The sequence below is a fragment of the Osmerus eperlanus genome, chromosome 14 (assembly GCF_963692335.1).
Source record: "Osmerus eperlanus chromosome 14, fOsmEpe2.1, whole genome shotgun sequence".
Lineage (NCBI taxonomy): Eukaryota > Metazoa > Chordata > Actinopteri > Osmeriformes > Osmeridae > Osmerus > Osmerus eperlanus.
The window spans coordinates 17,765,879-17,786,576 of NC_085031.1; the positions used below are offsets into that span (position 1 = coordinate 17,765,879).

At 53.4% G+C, this 20,698-nt stretch overlaps 1 protein-coding gene across 1 annotated transcript; it reads right to left on the reverse strand.

The window, feature by feature from the left end:
* Window positions 1-17,314: 17,314 nt before the first annotated feature.
* On the reverse strand, window positions 17,315-20,558 carry LOC134033978 (G protein-regulated inducer of neurite outgrowth 3-like). Its single transcript, XM_062478267.1, has one exon. It carries the CDS (start codon window positions 20,335-20,337, stop codon window positions 18,025-18,027), a length of 2,313 nt encoding a protein of 770 aa, XP_062334251.1. The 5' UTR covers window positions 20,338-20,558; the 3' UTR covers window positions 17,315-18,024.
* Between the last annotated feature and the right edge of the window lie 140 nt (window positions 20,559-20,698).

Below are 20,698 nucleotides of genomic sequence, written 5' to 3' on the forward strand. Positions count from 1 at the left end.
ATGGGGGACTGGGCTTGGTGTGATGGGGGACTGGGCTTGGTGTGATGGAGGACTGGGCTTGGTGTGATGGGGGACTGGGCTTGGTGTGATGGGGGACTGGGCTTGGTGTGATGGGGGACTGGGCTTGGTGTGATGGGGGACTGGGCTTGGTGTGATGGAGGACTGGGCTTGGTGTGATGGGGGACTGGGCTTGGTGTGATGGGGGACTGGGCTTGGTGTGATGGGGGACTGGGCTTGGTGTGATGGGGGACTGGGCTTGGTGTGATGGAGGACTGGGCTTGGTGTGATGGGGGACTGGGCTTGTCCTTAAAGTTCTTTCTGTGAAGACTGAGTACCCTAGCCCTATCTCCTACACCCTAGTCCTATCTCCTACACCCTAGTCCTATCTCCTACACCCTAGTCTTATCTCCTATATCCTAGTCCTATCTCCTACACCCTAGTCCTATCTCCTATATCCTAGTCCTATCTCCTACATCTAGTTCCTACCTTGGCAGGGTCCACAGTGATGTGCCAGGAGCAGCTCTTGCCGTTGTCATAGCTACTGGGGTAGTTCAGGCTGCTGAACATCCCAGAGTCTCCAGTCAGCTCTCTGGGGCCCCCACACCCAGATCCCAACCCGTCTCCTGCGCACACACGCACACACACACACACACACACACACACACCACATATATATATATATACACACACACACAGTACAGGGGAAAAACAAGGCAGAGAGGAAATCCATGAGGAAGACACCTTGGCAACAGAACTGTTTGTGTCAACAGTATTTCCCTGGTGGATGTGGCAAGCATGCTGTATGTGTGCATGCTGTATGTGTGCATGCTGTATGTGTGCATGCTGTATGTGTGCATGTGTGTGTGTGCGTTTGTGTGTGTGTGCGTTTGTGTGTGTGTGTGCATGTGTGTGTGTGTGCTGGGGAGCAGATGTGACTGAGGCAACAGCTGCTTCTCTGGAAAAATGATTTGTCCGAGGCTGAGTAACCCTGTCCTCATTATCAGGTTGTTATGGTTGTATTGAGCCTCACAGAGAGAAGCTCTGATGCATACTCAGCCAGGGGGTTTCTGATACTGTAGGTTTGACGGTAACATAGCAATTAATCTATGCAAGTCATAATAAAGTAATGTATTCATTTATCCGTGCGACACAGCAGAGTAGAATTTGAAGCAGCAACTTGTTTGCAGGTAAACGTTCAAAAACACCGGCCTGCTCTACGTCACAAACCTGTGCGCGATTACCTACGGTAGACGACTCTATTTTATTTTACCAAATTCTGCATTAGCAAAACACAAAAAAGTGGTTTTGTCCCAAGATCTCTACAGACCCTGCAGCTAATTTAATGCTCAACACTTGAATGGGGGCTTATTTACATTTACATTACATTTACATTTAGTCATTTAGCAGACGCTTTTATCCAAAGCGACTTCCAAGAGAGAGCTTTACAATAGTGCAAAGGTCAATGATCATAAACAACGAGATAGCCCCAAACATTGCGGGCAGCCAAAACATGAAGCATACATTGTGAAAAAAACGAATAAGTGCCAATGGGAAGAACAGGTACACTCAGGAATGCAAGAGCATGTAGTTAAACTAATTATAATTAAGCAACATGAACCTCAAAAGTGCAAGACCTGTACCTGTAGAAAAGCAAGCAACAATAATATAATTCACAGCGAGTACAAGTAGTTAAATCGGTTACAACTAGCCAACAAGTGCAACAGGTCCCACAATAAGTGTTATTGTGTTCCTGGAGGAACAAAACAACATTTGATCCAGCAAGTCTATTACTTGAAAGAGGAATTATTTACTGTGTTGTCTCAGTTACACTATCAGGGCTTGGAAATACTGTGACTTGCTAAAGGAGGCAAATAGATAGTAGAACATAACATTTCATAACTAGAGAGGGTACCATTTCTGGGAAAATTGTAGGGTGTGCTTGCTTGCGTTGGTTGCAGATGGGTCAGTTTATTAACTGTAATTTTTACAACTGATATTTCTGTGTATTTTATATAAAGATGTGTACTTATTATTTATGAAGATTGCATAGATTTAAAAGCATACATTTGTTGCTGCTAATTTACCATTCAAAATACAAAAAGTGAATGTGCAGCATATGTGTGTAAAACTAAAGTTGCATTTGATGGCCTATCTACTACAACTAGGCTGACAGGTAATTTAGAATACGTTTTGTTCTATGGACTGAAAATAATAAATAGGATGTACTCTCTAGTGTATGTATCTAGTGATGTACTCTCTACACAAACACACACACACACTCTCTCCAGACATCTCTATTTAGTTCTGGAAATGAGTTTCACAGTTAAGACAGAGAATCCTCTCGTGGTCTATTTCTCCAGTTTGTGTCAACAACTGTGTTCTGTCTTCACAGATCTCCACTAAGAACACTCACTTATCTTCTGCTGCTGATAGGAGAGATAACGGAGAGCTTTGCCCCAGAGCCCAGAGACAGAAAACACTGCAACCAACGTACACGCCTTTGATAGGAAAAAGATCCCTCATTATCCATTATAGACTGATTTCATCCACCAAAGGCTGAATTTCTGGTCTGTATCTAATCCAAACGATTCATGGATTATAATTATTTTCTTTACAGAGCTACAGTTGTCCTATGAAATGACTTGCAGCAAATTTGACATTTTGCAAAAGGTGTAGGTGTTACCCCTCAGAGTGCCTGAAATACTACCGCCAGAACAAATAGTAGATATTCACCACCAACAGTGGAGATGTTCTTACCAGACAATCCAACCAGTGCAAACTCACCCACAGTGCTAGATTCAGTCTGACCACCAGACCAGACTTCAAACTCACCCACAGTGCTAGGTTCAGTCTTGTCTGTGAAGTAAATGACCACCAGACCGATGCAGGCTCCTGTCATGGCCACAAACAGAAACACCAGAATCTTCTCCAGGGTGCTGAAACGTCGGGACCTGCTGTCGGACATCCTCTTCTGCAGATCTTCCTCATCCATGCTGCGTGTCGTCCACGATACACCAGGCAGAGTGAGGCTATCTCATGTGCCCACTGCCTTGACGTCCATTATCGCTGTTCATCTGATCTGTGATCTGTGATAGCATAGACGTACCTTGGACTCACCTGAACTGGACCTGAGAGACAAGGACTGTGTTCTGACTGTACCTGAGAGACAACAGTTTTCTGAGTGTTTGAGTTATTGGTTGTTGTGTTGGATGTTACAGGGTGATAGGGAGTGCAATGTGTTTTTGTGACATGAAAAGAGATTGAAGACAATGCAATTACTACTGTGTTTACAGTCAAGCTACAGTGGTATTTATACACATTATAACTCTGATGCAGGCGTGGAGGAGGAGGGTCCCCAGCTGCAGTTCTCCTCTGATGCAGGCGTGGAGGAGGAGGGTCCCCAGCTGCAGTTCTCCTCTGATGCAGGCGTGGAGGAGGAGGGTCCCCAGCTGCAGTTCTCCTCTGATGCAGGCGTGGAGGAGGAGGGCCCCCAGCTGCAGTTTCAGCTCTTGCCCCACAAATCCCATTTGAATCGTTTATCCCACAATCCCAGCAATTAAGCTGATAGGGTCCCTCACCCAAGCCACTATCATTGTTGCCAAGATTCCCTAATTGACTGAAGTGTGTATCCCCCCCTTTCTCTCTCACTCACACACATACACACACACAGAGTGGGTAAAATACCTTTAATGTAGCCTAAGTGGCGTAGCACTTAGCACTTAGCGCTAGCGCTGTTATTTGATTAAAGGAGAGAGGATGGATTCCCCCAGGGGAGAGGGAGAGAGGAAAAGAGGGAGAGAGGGTTGGATAGAGAGAGAGAAAGAGAGAGAGGAGTGGGGGGGGGAGGGAGAGAGAGAGGGTCTGTGTTCCATCAGAGCTGTGACTCATGAGATGCTAGACTCGGTCCTCCTGGTGCTTGGCTGAGATGCAGGCCTCAGACCCCCTGGTCCTTGGCTGAGATGCAGGCCTCAGACCCCCTGGTCCTTGGCTGAGATTCAGGCCTCAGACCTCCTGGTGCTGGGCTGAGATTCAGGCCTCAGTCCCCCTGGTGCTGGGCTGAGATTCAGGCCTCAGACCTCCTGGTGCTGGGCTGAGATTCAGGCCTCAGTCCCCCTGGTGCTGGGCTGAGATTCAGGCCTCAGACCTCCTGGTGCTTGGCTGAGATGCAGGCCTCAGACCCCCTGGTGCTGGGCTGAGATTCAGGCCTCAGTCCTCCTGGTGCTGGGCTGAGATTCAGGCCTCAGTCCCCCTGGTGCTGGGCTGAGATTCAGGCCTCAGACCTCCTGGTGCTTGGCTGAGATGCAGGCCTCAGACCCCCTGGTGCTGGGCTGAGATTCAGGCCTCAGTCCTCCTGGTGCTGGGCTGAGATTCAGGCCTCAGTCCCCCTGGTGCTTGCCCAGCAGGCCTCAGTCCTCCTGGTGCTTGCCCAGCAGGCCCAGCTCTGCAGCTCTGCAGCTCTGCAGCTCTGCAGCTCTGCAGCTCTGCAGCTCTGCAGCTCTGCAGCTCTGCAGCTCAGCAGCTCTGCAGCTCTGGTGCTCTGGTGCTCTGGTGCTCTGCTGCTCTGGTGCTCTGCTGCTCTGGTGCTCTGGTGTTCAGCCTTTCCTTTCAGGCAGCTTTGAACGCTCAGTGACGTGACAACATTCACACTTGTCACCCTGCCTTGTGGCCATGGTCGTCACCGAGAAAGGAGTCTGTCAGCACTTCTCATATCTCAAAGCTGATAGTGGCATAGGTAGATGGGGCCATTTATGACCAGAAACACCAGAAACATTAACCGAGGAAGAGTGTAAATCTTCTTGTGGACAAATGTATCATATCAGCTATTATAAAATACAACATTTTAAACAACTTCTTGGTCCTTCTGTCCTGATGAGCCCTCAGATACAGCAGAGGCTGGTTCCACATCTCTAGAACGTTCTGCACACATCAGACCAGCTCTACTGATGATCAGATAAGATTTTACCCTGGTCTGGGAGACGGTGTGAGGGCAGCAAAGCCGTCCTGCTAGTTTCAGTGTCTTTGTGTGTTCAATCCTTTAGTGCTTTAATTTACTGTAACAATAATTCATAATGATAACGAGGAGGTCAGGAGTAATGACGGGATGAAAGGCGGACGAGAAGCGTGGTGATGGTTGCCACGGAGAACCGTTGATTGGTGTGATGTCTACGTTCCCTTCTAATCGTTCAGTCGTAACATCGTAAGTCGAAACATTTGGAGTCGCAGCACTGCACAGTCAAACTTATAGAGCCGGTTGTCAATAGGTGTGTTCGACTTCATGCAGCACCGGCGGCGCCGACAGCCGGCTGCGGCCGGCTGCCTTGAAGTTGAGAATGCCATTGGCTGCTTCAAGTCAGCCGGGCTGCAGGCGGCTGCAGGTGACGCCGGCGCTGCATGAAGTCGAACGCACCTATTTTTATGTTGAGGCGGCGGGGGTGTTGTCGGCAGCTGCTGAATGTAACTAATAAAGTAACTTGTAATCTAACTTAGTTACTTTTAAAATCAAGGAACTTGTAACGTAACTAAGTTACTTTTTCAAAGTGACTGTGGCAACACTGGCGTCAACGCATCTGAAAGGATCAGAAACCATAACCACAGCTGTCTGATCTCTTTGTGATCAATATCAACACGTACGCTCACCTCCAGCCCAGCCTCCAGTCCCCTCATCAACACTTCCTATCGATTTCTGCTGAAGCAGGTAAAAGTTCTCACGAGAGAGAGAGCGAGCAGGGGGAGAATAGGTCTGTGTGTGTGTGTGTGTGTGTGTGAGAGTGACAGCGAGAGAGAGAGAGAGAGAGAGAGAGAGAGAGAGAGAGAGAGAGAGAGAGAGAGAGAGAGAGAGAGAGAGAGAGAGAGAGAGAGAGAGAAAGAGAGAGAGAGAGAGCGAGAGAGAGAGAGAAGGCTATCTGTGTATGCATGTATAGGTGTGTGTGTGTACCTCTACAATGTAGTGTGTACATGTCTGGTCTGGTCAGTTCACCTATGGAGTGACGAGTGTGGTGACCCTCCAGGGGCCTCATGTATAAAGGATTGCGCAGCTTTCCTACCAGAAGATGGCGTACGGCCAAAACTCGAAAAGTACCTACGCACAGAAATATTCACATGTATAAAACCGGTCGTACGCCAGGTCCTGCGCACCTTTCATTTATAAATCACAATCAACTTGAGATTGACCGCACGTGAACGAGCCACTGACCCCGCCTTGCCTCCTCCCATAAATGAATATGCAGATGAACTATAAATGCGCTCCTGAGGTCATTTCTTTGTCTGAATTACCGTATTTCTTCGAATAAACGCCGCCCTTGAATAAACGCCGCACCAAAAATGAACGTTAAACGCTGTGGCGTTTATTCGAAGAAATACGGTGACTTTGAGATCGAGGTTCTGACAACAGGGGTGGAGGCGAGAAAATGTGTCCTGTTTGGCGCCCTGTCATCAGGTATTAGCGACAAAAGAAAGTCGGCGGAGTGGAAAACTGTCACTATTTGCGCCCTTTCTTGTTTTTAACCTGTAGCACTTCGAGATTTAGCTAAATGTAAAGTGCATTACAAATAAAATCATTATTATTATTATAGGGCCATAAAGGGAGTCAGGTGGCTGAGCGGTTAGGGAAGCGGGCTAGTAATATGAAGGTTGCCAGTTCGATTCCCGTCCGTGCCAAATGACATTGTGTCCTTGGGCAAGGCACTTCACCCTACTTGCCTCGGGGGAATGTCCCTGTACTTACTGTAAGTCGCTCTGGATAAGAGCGTCTGCTAAATGACTAAATGTAAAATGTAAATAATTGCTGTGGGTTCAGAGAACCGGACCATGGCAGAAATTAAGAAGAAATGGTCCGATGTAAAACTTTAAATGAAGAAACGAGTGGTGGCGCATCGTAACAGCAAGGCAGCAATAGGGTTAGCGTGACATGCATTTCCAGAGTGATTTTGTCGTTCGTTTGACACCCTAAAGTTTAAGAGAAGTTATTAAGTGGTGGCGGATTAAACAGAAGGCTATATAGCATTTCCCGTTTTGGGTTTTGGCATTTTGATGTGATCATCCACATTAATGATCAAACTTTTATTACCGTAGGTAGCCCAAATATGTTTTTTTAATAACTAACGTTATGCCTACGTATGACAGAAACTGTAGTGGAAACTTTATTTTGTAATGTTTGGTGAGTTTCGGAACTTTTCAGTTAGAATTCGCCACGTTACAGAGCCAGACAAGACTTTCCGTGACGGCCCGCACATTCTCATGTCAAGTAAATCTTTATACATCACAAAGGGTGCGTGAAAACCAGCGTACGCAAGCTTTTTGTGCGTACGCAACGTTTATACATGAGGCCCCAGGACTGCTTTGACACCACTGACTGGCTGATGTTTAGAGGCAGCAAATGGGGACATAAACGAATACATGGACACTGTTTCCAGCTACATTCAACACTGCATTCATGACGTCGTCCCCAAGAAGGCTGACCGGTCTTTTCCCAATCAGAAGCCCTGGGTTGATGCCGCGGTCCAGGCCAAGCTGAGAGCCCGGTCTGTCGCCTTTAACTCTGGGGACGCTGATCGGTACAGGAAGGCCCAGATACGACCTTCTGAAGGCCATCAAAGGAGCAAAAAGGGCTTACAGGACCAAGGTGGAGTCCAGCTACCATGGCTCTGACCCCAGACGCATGTGGAGTGGACTTAAAGCCATTACAGACTACAAAGGGAGAGGCTACAGTGAGACCCAGTCCTCTGTCCTCCTGCCAGACGAGCTGAATGCCTTCTACGCTCGCTTTGAGAGGGACAGTGACTCCCCTGCAGTGGAGCTACCTGAAGTCCCAGCGAGTGGCGTGCCTACACTAACTGTAGCTGAGGTGAGGCATTGCTTCAAAAAGATAACCCTCGCAAGGAACCTGGCCCAGACGGCATATCAGGTAGGGCCCTCACGGGCTGCGCTGACCAGCTAGCAGGGGTCTTCAGTGACATCTTCCACCTCTCTCTCAGCCTGTCTGTACTCCCCACCTGCTTCAAGAGGACCACCATCGTCCCTGTGCCCAAGAACACCAAGGTCACCTGCATGAACGACTATCGCCCAATAGCACTGACCTCTGTCATCATGAAGTGCTTCGAGCGGATAGTCAAATTATTCATCTGCTCCTCGCTGCCTCCCACCCAGGACCCTATGCAGTTTGCATACCGGTCCAACAGGTCTACAGACGATGCCATCGCTCTGACTATGCACACCGCTCTCTCCCACCTGGACAAAGGGAATACGTATGTGAGGATGCTGTTCATTGACTACAGATCAGCATTCAATACAATCATCCCCTCCAGACTCGTCTCCAAGCTTGTGGATGTGAATGTGAATCTTCCCCTTCCTGACGGGGAGGCCACAGGTGGTGATAATCGGTGACCGCACCTCATCCACACTGATCACCAACACAGGCACCCCCCAGGGCTGTGTGCTCAGCCCTCTCCTGTTCTCCTTGTTCACTCATGACTGTGCAGCAACGCACAGCTCCAACCTCCTTGTTAAGTTTGCTGACAACACAACCATCGTGGGCCTCATCTCTGACAGTGACGAGTCAGCCTACAGAGAGGAGGTTGATACCCTGAAATCATGGTGTCAGGACAATAACCTCTCTCTCAACGTCAGCAAGACTAAGGAGATGATTGTGGACTATAGGAGGCGGCAGGAGGAGGAGCATGCACCCCTACACATCAACGGGTCCGAAGTGGAAAAGGTCAGCTGCTTCAAGTTCCTCGGGGTGAACATCAGCAATGATCTCACCCGGTCTGTTCACCCGGACAAGGTGGTCAAAGTGGCCCGGAAACGCCTCTTCTTCCTGAGGACACTGAAGAAGTTTGGCATGGACTCTCGCACACGACGACTGGACTACAGTTTCTTTCCAAGGGCCATCAGACTTTTGAATGAACATTGATATGGACACTGATACACTGTTGACACTCACACTAGTCACTTTACACACTCTCACTTTCAGCTACTGGTTGCACTTTCAGCAACTGGTTGCATCAGCAATATTGCACTGATTGTACCCCACTTGTCTTAGGTTAGTATAGTATAGGTTATTAGGTTAGTATAGGTTAATATGTGTATTAGAGGTTTAGTATACCGTATTGTATATGTGTATGTATGTGTGTACGTGTGTGTGTGTGTGTATGTGTGTGTGTGTGTACTCAATGCAATTTACTGAATTAAACGTATGTGTGCTTCTGTTCTCTCATCACAAACGCGCTTGCAGACACACACACACACGCACGTATACACACACATGTGTACACACACACAGACAGACATGCATTGTATAACACCCATCTCATTGACCGCCCCACACACTAACACAGACCCCTGTAACCTTTTACATGGGACACCTACACACTCCAACAAGCATGCAAAATACACACATACACACACGTACACACACGTACACACACGTACACACACACACGGTAGGTCGGCTTCTCTGGCTTTGTTAGAGATTGCTTTATTGCAGCTGACAGATGTGCCCATAAATCACCTGGTGGAGATAGGAGCTCCTAAACAAACCCAGCACACACACATACACACACACCTGGCCCAACACTGCACCACTACCACATGTAGGACAGACCCTCCTCTGGGAGCACCCAGCCATGCTGAGGAAAAGTCTTCTGAAACTCAGCCAGCTAATCAGGAGAGGACGAGAGAGGAGGAGACAGGAGGAGGAGACGGGAAGATAGAGAGGGAGAAAGAGGGAGAAAGGGAGGGAAGGAGAGACAGAAAAAGAGAGAGAGAGAGGGAGCAAGAGAGGGAGAAGGAGGGAGGGAGAGACAGACAGGGAAGAGTCTTGATTATAATCACCCTTCTGTTCCTGGCTTATGAGAAAGGGATTAAGGGGTGAGAGGAAAGAGAGAGTCAGAGAGACAAGAGAGGAAGAGGGGGGAAGAGAGAGAAGAGGGAAAGAGAGAAAGAGAGATAAACGAAGAAGAGAGAGAAGCGAAAGAAGAGATAGAGAGAAAAGAGGGAGAGAGGTGGGGGAGGAGGAGGGAGGAGGGAAGGAGGAGGGAAGGAGGGGTGAGAGAGGAGGGAAGGAGGAGGGAGGAGGGAAGGAGGGGTGAGAGAGGAGGGAAGGAGGAGGAAAGGACAGAAAAAGATGCAGACTTAAAGGAGAGATTCATTACCACTTGAGCACTGAAGTCTTGTGTGACCGATGTAGCTTTCAAGGAGACCTGTGAGGGATTCCTAATTACAAACTGAACAACATGGTGATGTGATCGGTAAACAGTGATTAACATCTCGTCCCACATCACACTGGGTCTGGCGGCAGATCACAATCAGAAGGGGGCTTGTTTGTTACTCAAAAGATGATTTTGATAGCTGTACTGGTTTCTGCTTAAGCTGTGTGTGTGACTGTGTGTGTGTGTGTTGAATGTGTGACTGTGTGTGTGAGTGTGTGTGTGTGTTGAATGTGTGTGTGTGAGTGTGTGTGTGTGATGAGGTGATGCGTTGAGTGTGATGTTAACTAGGTCAGTGCTTAGAAGGGCTCACAAGACACAGTCATGGCTTTGAAGAAAACACATTTCAAGAAGGTTTTAGCTGGTGTGTAAATGACCTCATATAGCTCCAGAAAATACAGATATATAGCTCACAAACAGACAAAGGCTTAAACAGATGTAGAGCCCATGAAATCGTGCTCAGAAAAAATTAGATTTTTTTATGCCTGACAGTTTGTCATCTAATTTTTCCTACCAGAAGATAATTTAATATTTTCAAAAACCAACGGGCTCATTAAAAGGAAGATAAATGACCTCACTGTTAATGAACACTGCCTCTCCCTGGATTCTGCTCCTGTACGTGATTCATCTCTCTCTGATAACTAAATCAATAAATAAAATCTATGCAAACCTGAATGTCAAAAAAACTCTGATTACACAAGCAGGTCATCAGTTTTGACATCTAACAGTAACCCCACCTCATCTCTCACAGTGAGAGGTCTTGAGGAGGGGGAGGAGGGGGGAGGAGGAGGGGGGGAGGAGGAGGAGGAGGAGGAGGGGGGAGGAGGAGGGGGAGGGGGGAGGAGGAGGAGGAGGAGGAGGGGGGAGGAGGAGGGGGAGGGGGGAGGAGGGGGAGGAGGAGGAGGAGGAGGAGGGGGGAGGAGGAGGGGGAGGAGGAGGAGGAGGGGGGGGAGGAGGAGGAGGGGGGAGGAGGAGGACTAGGGGGAGGGGGAGGGGGAGGAGGAGGGAGGAGGAGGAGGAGGGAGGAGGAGGAGGAGGAGGAGGAGGAGGACTAGGGGGAGGGGGAGGGGGAGGAGGAGGAGGGAGGAGGAGGAGGACTAGGGGGAGGGGGAGGGGGGAGGAGGAGGGAGGAGGAGGAGGAGGGGGGAGGGGAAAGAGGGGAAGGAGGAGGATGGACATGGTTACAGAACGACAGAAGGACAAGGTCTGGTGGCCAAATTCCTTACATCACCTCCAGGAGGCGCCACAACCGGCTGGGGGATTTCCCAGCAGCACAGGCAAAGGATCCATTTACACTTTCAATTGCAGAGTGTGTGTTTGTGAGAGTGTGTGTGCAGGGATGTGTGCACCTGTGTGTATGTGTGTGTTTTCCTGACAGCAGTAGGAAGCGTCCGAGGTGCCCAGTGGCAAAACTGGACCTATTTTTCTTCCTGTCTCGCAACAACAAATACTGACATTTACAGGAAGTGACAGGCTCGCTGCAAAAAAACTGTCTCCTGGAATCATCCTATCACAGCCCGGGTGGAGAAAGACACCGTTTAGTGCCTGTTATCAACCACAGCTGTCCAGCTAACAGCAGCACTTCCCTACAAACAGTGGAATACATGGGGTCATTTTTGTTTTTAACTGATAGGTTTTAACTAATAGCTTCTATCGTCTAACAAGTTGTCAGAGGATAAATTATGATGAAGCAGAAATGTCATTTCATGGGGATACTTTTTCAGAACTAAAGCTATTTCTATTTCTAAATCCCTCGCTTTGACTTCAGATTTTAAAATAGACTCCAGATGAATTGAACACTTTAATTAAAAGATGTTAAAGGAACAGGGCTCGACTTGAACTAGTTTTTTCTTCCTCTCCAAGATTTCAACAAAGGCTGAGTCAGGTTCAGACCAACGGCTACGTTTTACAGCTTCGAAAATGCATGTTTTAATATCAATCACATGCATGTGATTGATATTAAAACATGCATGTGATTGATATTAAAACATGCATGTGATTGATATTAAAACATGAATGTGATTGATATTAAAACATGCATGTGATTGATATTAAAACATGCATGTGATTGATATTAAAACATGCATGTGATTGATATTAAAACATGCATGTGATTGATATTAAAACATGCATGTGATTGATATTGCCTCTCTCTCTTTCTCTCTCTGAGCTAACAAAGCTGACCAACTCTCCCCTCAGAGGTGATCATATGTGCTCTAACCTGTTTCAGACAACTACTGTTTCAAGTTCCCATTTCTCCAGAGCCACGCTCATCAGTGCACCCCTCAAACACCTAGCGGCACCCCTCAAACCTCCCTAAGCACCTAGCGGCACCCCTCAAACCTCCCTAAGCACCCAGCGGCACCCCTCAAACCTCCCTAAGCACCTAGCGGCACCCCTCAAACCTCCCCAAGCACCCAGCGGCACCCCTCAAACCTCCCTAAGCACCTAGCGGCACCCCTCAAACCTCCCCAAGCACCCAGCGGCACCCCTCAAACCTCCCCAAGCACCTAGCGGCACCCCTCAAACCTCCCCAAGCACCCAGCGGCACCCCTCAAACCTCCCCAAGCACCTAGCGGCACCCCTCAAACCTCCCCAAGCACCTAGCGGCACCCCTCAAACCTCCCCAAGCACCCAGCGGCACCCCTCAAACCTCCCCAAGCACCCAGCGGCACCCCTCAAACCTCCCCAAGCACCTAGCGGCACCCCTCAAACCTCCCCAAACACCCAGTGGCACCCCTCAAACCTCCCCAAGCACCTAGTGGCACCCCTCAAACCTCCCTAAGCACCCAGCGGCACCCCTCAAACCTCCCCAAACACCTAGCGGCACCCCTCAAACCTCCCCAAACACCTAGCGGCACCCCTCAAACCTCCCCAAACACCTAGCGGCACCCCTCAAACCTCCCCAAGCACCCAGCGGCACCCCTCAAACCTCCCCAAGCACCTAGCGGCACCCCTCAAACCTCCCCAAGCACCCAGCGGCACCCCTCAAACCTCCCCAAGCACCTAGCGGCACCCCTCAAACCTCCCCAAGCACCCAGCGGCACCCCTCAAACCTCCCCAAGCACCTAGCGGCACCCCTCAAACCTCCCCAAACACCTAGCGGCACCCCTCAAACCTCCCCAAACACCCAGCGGCACCCCTCAAACCTCCCCAAACACCTAGCGGCACCCCTCAAACCTCCCCAAACACCTAGCAGCACCCCTCAAACCTCCCCAAGCACCCAGCGGCACCCCTCAAACCTCCCCAAACACCCAGCGGCACCCCTCAAACCTCCCCAAGCACCCAGCGGCACCCCTCAAACCTCCCTAAGCACCTAGCGGCACCCCTCAAACCTCCCCAAGCACCCAGCGGCACCCCTCAAACCTCCCCAAACACCTAGCGGCACCCCTCAAACCTCCCCAAGCACCCAGCGGCACCCCTCAAACCTCCCCAAGCACCCAGCGGCACCCCTCAAACCTCCCCAAACACCTAGCGGCACCCCTCAAACCTCCCCAAGCACCTAGCGGCACCCCTCAAACCTCCCCAAACACCCAGCGGCACCCCTCAAACCTCCCCAAGCACCTAGCGGCACCCCTCAAACCTCCCCAAGCACCTAGCGGCACCCCTCAAACCTCCCCAAGCACCCAGCGGCACCCCTCAAACCTCCCCAAACACCTAGCGGCACCCCTCAAACCTCCCCAAGCACCCAGCGGCACCCCTCAAACCTCCCCAAGCACCCAGCGGCACCCCTCAAACCTCCCCAAGCACCTAGCGGCACCCCTCAAACCTCCCCAAGCACCTAGCGGCACCCCTCAAACCTCCCCAAGCACCTAGCGGCACCCCTCAAACCTCCCCAAGCACCCAGCGGCACCCCTCAAACCTCCCCAAGCACCCAGCGGCACCCCTCAAACCTCCCCAAGCACCTAGCGGCACCCCTCAAACCTCCCCAAGCACCTAGCGGCACCCCTCAAACCTCCCCAAGCACCTAGCGGCACCCCTCAAACCTCCCCAAGCACCCAGCGGCACCCCTCAAACCTCCCTAAGCACCCAGCGGCACCCCTCAAACCTCCCCAAGCACCCAGCGGCACCCCTCAAACCTCCCTAAGCACCCAGCGGCACCCCTCAAACCTCCCCAAGCACCTAGCGGCACCCCTCAAACCTCCCTAAACACCTAGCGGCACCCCTCAAACCTCCCCAAGCACCCAGCGGCACCCCTCAAACCTCCCCAAACACCCAGCGGCACCCCTCAAACCTCCCCAAACACCCAGCGGCACCCCTCAAACCTCCCCAAACACCCAGCGGCACCCCTCAAACCTCCCCAAACACCCAGCGGCACCCCTCAAACCTCCCCAAACACCCAGCGGCACCCCTCAAACCTCCCCAAGCACCCAGCGGCACCCCTCAAACCTCCCTAAGCACCTAGCGGCACCCCTCAAACCTCCCCAAACACCCAGCGGCACCCCTCAAACCTCCCCAAGCACCTAGCGGCACCCCTCAAACCTCCCCAAACACCCAGCGGCACCCCTCAAACCTCCCCAAACACCCAGCGGCACCCCTCAAACCTCCCCAAGCACCTAGCGGCACCCCTCAAACCTCCCCAAGCACCTAGCGGCACCCCTCAAACCTCCCCAAACACCCAGCGGCACCCCTCAAACCTCCCCAAGCACCTAGCGGCACCCCTCAAACCTCCCCAAACACCCAGCGGCACCCCTCAAACCTCCCCAAGCACCCAGCGGCACCCCTCAAACCTCCCCAAGCACCCAGCGGCACCCCTCAAACCTCCCCAAGCACCTAGCGGCACCCCTCAAACCTCCCCAAACACCTAGCGGCACCCCTCAAACCTCCCCAAGCACCCAGCGGCACCCCTCAAACCTCCCCAAGCACCTAGCGGCACCCCTCAAACCTCCCCAAGCACCCAGCGGCACCCCTCAAACCTCCCCAAGCACCCAGCGGCACCCCTCAAACCTCCCCAAGCACCCAGCGGCACCCCTCAAACCTCCCCAAGCACCCAGCGGCACCCCTCAAACCTCCCCAAGCACCCAGCGGCACCCCTCAAACCTCCCCAAACACCCAGCGGCACCCCTCAAACCTCCCCAAACACCCAGCGGCACCCCTCAAACCTCCCCAAACACCCAGCGGCACCCCTCAAACCTCCCCAAGCACCCAGCGGCACCCCTCAAACCTCCCCAAACACCCAGCGGCACCCCTCAAACCTCCCCAAACACCCAGCGGCACCCCTCAAACCTCCCCAAGCACCTAGCGGCACCCCTCAAACCTCCCCAAGCACCTAGCGGCACCCCTCAAACCTCCCCAAGCACCCAGCGGCACCCCTCAAACCTCCCTAAGCACCCAGCGGCACCCCTCAAACCTCCCCAAGCACCTAGCGGCACCCCTCAAACCTCCCCAAGCACCTAGCGGCACCCCTCAAACCTCCCCAAACACCTAGCGGCACCCCTCAAACCTCCCCAAGCACCTAGTGGCACCCCTCAAACCTCCCCAAGCACCCAGCGGCACCCCTCAAACCTCCCCAAGCACCCAGCGGCACCCCTCAAACCTCCCCAAGCACCCAGCGGCACCCCTCAAACCTCCCTAAGCACCTAGCGGCACCCCTCAAACCTCCCCAAACACCTAGCGGCACCCCTCAAACCTCCCCAAGCACCTAGCGGCACCCCTCAAACCTCCCTAAGCACCCAGCGGCACCCCTCAAACCTCCCCAAACACCTAGCGGCACCCCTCAAACCTCCCCAAGCACCCAGCGGCACCCCTCAAACCTCCCCAAGCACCCAGCGGCACCCCTCAAACCTCCCCAAGCACCCAGCGGCACCCCTCAAACCTCCCCAAGCACCCAGCGGCACCCCTCAAACCTCCCCAAACACCCAGCGGCACCCCTCAAACCTCCCCAAACACCCAGCGGCACCCCTCAAACCTCCCCAAGCACCTAGCGGCACCCCTCAAACCTCCCCAAGCACCTAGCGGCACCCCTCAAACCTCCCTAAGCACCTAGCGGCACCCCTCAAACCTCCCCAAACACCTAGCGGCACCCCTCAAACCTCCCCAAGCACCTAGCGGCACCCCTCAAACCTCCCCAAACACCCAGCGGCACCCCTCAAACCTCCCCAAGCACCCAGCGGCACCCCTCAAACCTCCCCAAACACCCAGCGGCACCCCTCAAACCTCCCCAAGCACCCAGCGGCACCCCTCAAACCTCCCCAAGCACCTAGCGGCACCCCTCAAACCTCCCCAAGCACCCAGCGGCACCCCTCAAACCTCCCCAAGCCCCTAGCGGCACCCCTCAAACCTCCCCAAGCACCTAGCGGCACCCCTCAAACCTCCCCAAGCACCTAGCGGCACCCCTCAAACCTCCCTAAGCACCCAGCGGCACCCCTCAAACCTCCCCAAGCACCCAGCGGCACCCCTCAAACCTCCCCAAACACCTAGCGGCACCCCTCAAACCTCCCCAAGCACCCAGCGGCACCCCTCAAACCTCCCTAAGCACCCAGCGGCACCCCTCAAACCTCCCCAAGCACCTAGCGGCACCCCTCAAACCTCCCTAAGCACCCAGCGGCACCCCTCAAACCTCCCCAAGCACCCAGCGGCACCCCTCAAACCTCCCCAAGCACCCAGCGGCACCCCTCAAACCTCCCCAAGCACCTAGCGGCACCCCTCAAACCTCCCCAAGCACCCAGCGGCACCCCTCAAACCTCCCCAAGCACCTAGCGGCACCCCTCAAACCTCCCCAAGCACCCAGCGGCACCCCTCAAACCTCCCCAAGCACCCAGCGGCACCCCTCAAACCTCCCCAAACACCCAGCGGCACCCCTCAAACCTCCCCAAGCACCCAGCGGCACCCCTCAAACCTCCCCAAACACCCAGCGATATTCTGGAAACAGTCGACAGTGAATTAAGGCGACAGAGATGTGTGGATTTATGCTTGACCTTGTTTTTGGTTTAATATAAAACTGAAGAGAACACAGATTTGAGGAGAGCACCTAAGATACACAGAAACAAACACTGCAGAGATTCAGTATAGCAAGAAAAAAAAGAAAAAAACAATATATCAATCTTATAAATATTTGAGCTAAATTCACCCCTGTTAACAAATGTGTTAACCCCTCAGTGGTTGCAAAAATGCAACCACTGCACTGAGAAGTCAATGTTGATATTATGTTGTTTAGTACAAGATTCTGTAAAAGGTAAGGAGTGATTTTCTGACAGTGACTCCCAACCAAGGGCAAGAGCCGTGGATGATACTCTGCAGATCTGGGTCAAATACTATTTGAAAGTATTTCGGTGCTTGCTTGTGCCAAATAAGTGTTTAGATTGTTTGGGATAAGCCCAGTTATTCCATTGGAGTAGGTAGGATCAGATATCTGAACTGATTTTTAAACAGCATTTCGACCCTGCTATTGTTGCATCAGACCACACTTTATAGAGGAAGAAACTAACACACATGCATTTCACTAACAATATTATTATTATTGCCATTTCTCATTTTAAATACTGGTAGAACGTGTACTCTCTCTCTTAGCATTTCAGTATAATCTATTTCTAAAAAATGTTTTTGACAGCTGTTTTACCTTTTCATTTTTTTAGTTCTTTTTTTTTAACTGTTACCTTGTCCTCCTTGTCCAACCCCAAACTGTCTAAGAGGACTTGTGTACCAAGAAGTTCATCTGGCACCAGTGTGTCTGAGGGCTGTGCCCTCCACGCAGTGTGGCTTGAAGAGCAGGGAACACCGGGCAGTTCTGGTGGCATCTTGTCATGTTGCATCGCCTCACTCCAGAACAGCGGAGGGCAGAGGGTGCCTCATTCCAGAACAGCGGAGGGGGGAGGGTGCCTCACTCCAGAACAGCGGAGGGGGGAGGGCGAGCGCAGCAGTTGGGCCGACGGACGCTCTGCAGGAGCGACCTGAAAACGTTGTGCTGCCGCCTCTTGTGTTTCCTGCGCCCAACCGGGGGAGAGTCCACGGCAGAGATGGACTTCCTGAGCGAGGTCTGGACCAGAATCTTCTTCTCCTGCTCCTTGATCTTGCACTGCAGGTGGCTCTGGATGGCAAAGCCGAGGGACTCTGGGTCAACAGACGCCCCGTACACCTCCCAGGTCATCCCCTGTTCATCCCAGAGCACTTCGTGAACGTTCTTCCCTTTCTGTTTCTTCTCCTCCTCTTCCTCCTCCTCCTTCTTCCTCTCAAGTTTCTGCTTCCCCCCTTTTCCCAACTTTCCCAGATTCCGCGTTTTTCCTTCCTCTCTTTTTGCGCTCTTCCCTGCCGGCGGCCCTCTACTCTGGGACTTCTTGTCATGGTTCTTGTCCTCAGCCCGGCTCGTCTTGTGTTCTGACGCCTCCTCCTTCGTGGTGGTCCCTGGAGCCGGGGAGAGAGCGTGGTGGCCAACTGAAGCAGCAGCAGAGGTCTGGGTGGTCTGGGACGGTGGCCCTACGCTTGCAGCTGACGGCGGGGATTTTAAACCTGAGGCTGGAGATTTAACGGCGTGGCCGTCCGCCGACTCTGTCGTCACGGCAGCCGTCTCCGCCGCCTTGCTGCCCTGGGATACCGTCGCTGGCTCGCTTCGGCTGCAGGTCTCGATGTTGATCTGGTAGACCGGCTGCAGCGGGGGGAGTGGAACCCTCTGGATGTTGCATAGCGCCGAGCCAGAGTCCTTGGGCTTGGCTCCAAGCCCGGCCTCCCCCTGCAGGGGGTCTGGCCTCTCCCCGGCCTCCAGGCTGCCCAGCCTCTCCCCTGCCTCCAGGCTGCCCAGCCTCTCACACCCAGAGGCAACCGCCAGGCCCATGTGGATCTGGGTGGAGATGCTGTCAGTCTGCAACACCACTGCAAGGTTCTCTCTCAAGGCGGCCCCCCCGCCGGGCCTGTGGGAGGCGGGCAGGGGCAGCAGGCTGGGGCTGGTGGCGACCGCCCGGCTGCAGACCTGGGCCACGGCCTGCACCTCCACACTGTGCCTGCAGGGGGCAGTGGCGGGGGAGGTCATGGTGCTAGTCTCCCGGTAGAGAGGAGCCTCCAGCGGGGCCCTGGGGGCTGAGGCCAGGGGGTGGGCTGGCGGGGGGCTGGAGCCCGCTGGCACAGCCCCACAGGCGGGCTGGATGTGTGGATGCCTGGGCAGGGTGGAGGTGGAGGGGGTGGAGGAGGGGGTGGAGGAATCGCTCTGCGACCTGTTCTGAAGACGGCTGTCAGAAGACGTGTCAGGGGGTTTCGAACCAGAGGCCTTCTTATTCGTGCGCCCTTCTGCGGCGGCCGTCTCCTTCTCCGATGATAGGACGGCCGTTGCCTTGGGTACCGTGTTGGAGGGAGCCGCAGTCCCCTGGGAGGTCTCTTCCGCAGGTGGGTCCTCCCAGGGAGGGGAGGGAAAGCCCAGGCCCCCGCTCGCTGGAGCCGCGAGCCGGAAGCACTGTGGAGAGGCTGGGCCTGCTGGAGCCGCGAGCGGGAAGCACTGTGGAGAGGCTGGGCCTGCTGGAGCCGCGAGCGGGAAGCACTGTGGAGAGGGGACTGGGGAGGCCGGGCCATGAGAGGAAGGGGTCGTTGTAGTGACATGGGTCTCTCTAGACTGCAAGCGTGGTGGGGAGGTCAACCCGGAGCCCTTCGCAGCTTCACACGTCTGTCCTCCAGAACATGGGGGTCTGGAGTTATGTGCCGGGCTGGACCTGTCATTATGGGATGGAGGAGGTGGCGCCGTTGCTGCGGCTACGTCTTTATTGCCGTCCCCTACTGCTGACGTGTCTGTAGTCACGGACGACGGTGACACCTCTGTGGTCTCACTCCCCTCCCCTCCCCCTCCCCTCCCCCTCTCCTCCCCCTCCCTGAGCAATTTCTCTCTGCAGTCATTTGTTTCGGCTTTGTCAACCTTTGACTCCGTAACGGCAGATGACAGGTCAGACATGCAGATCACTTCTCTCTCCCTCTCCTCCTCCTTCTCCTCCTTCCTCTTTTCCTTCCCCTCCTCCTTCTCCCACTCCTTCTTCTCCTCCTTCTCCTGCATCAGCTCTGTCAGGTTGGTGTTGTCAGCCCTGTGATGCTCTTCTCCCTCCTTCACACCTCCACGTAACAGGGCCAGCTCTGGCGTTCTTCTCTCTGCACTAATCACATGCTGCGGCTCTGCACCAATCACAGGCTTCCCCAAGTGGCCGTTGGCAGGGAGGGGCATGTGAGGCCCCCCACCTCCCCCGGCCTCAGCCAAAACTCCGAAATGGCATTGGTCGTCGTTTTATTCGTGCTTGATGTGACATGTACATTAGCCTGGGTGTGTCCAGTGGTGGGTGTGGAGGAGTGGAGGCTGGGGGGAGGCTGGGAGGAGTGGAGGCTGGTGGGAGGCTGGGAGGAGTGGAGGCTGGGGGGAGGCTGGGAGGAGTGGAGGCTGGGGGGAGGCTGGGAGGAGTGGAGGCTGGGGGGAGGCTGGGAGGGGTGGAGGCTGGGGGGAGGCTGGGAGGAGTGGAGGCTGGGGGAGGCTGGGAGGAGTGGAGGCTGGGGGGAGGCTGGGAGGAGTGGAGGCTGGGGGGAGGCTGGGA

What these genes read in the sequence shown, in the direction of transcription:
- LOC134033978 (XM_062478267.1), bottom strand. Translation starts at nt 20,337, where the DNA reads ATGCCCCTCCCTGCCAACGGCCACTTGGGGAAGCCTGTGATTGGTGCA.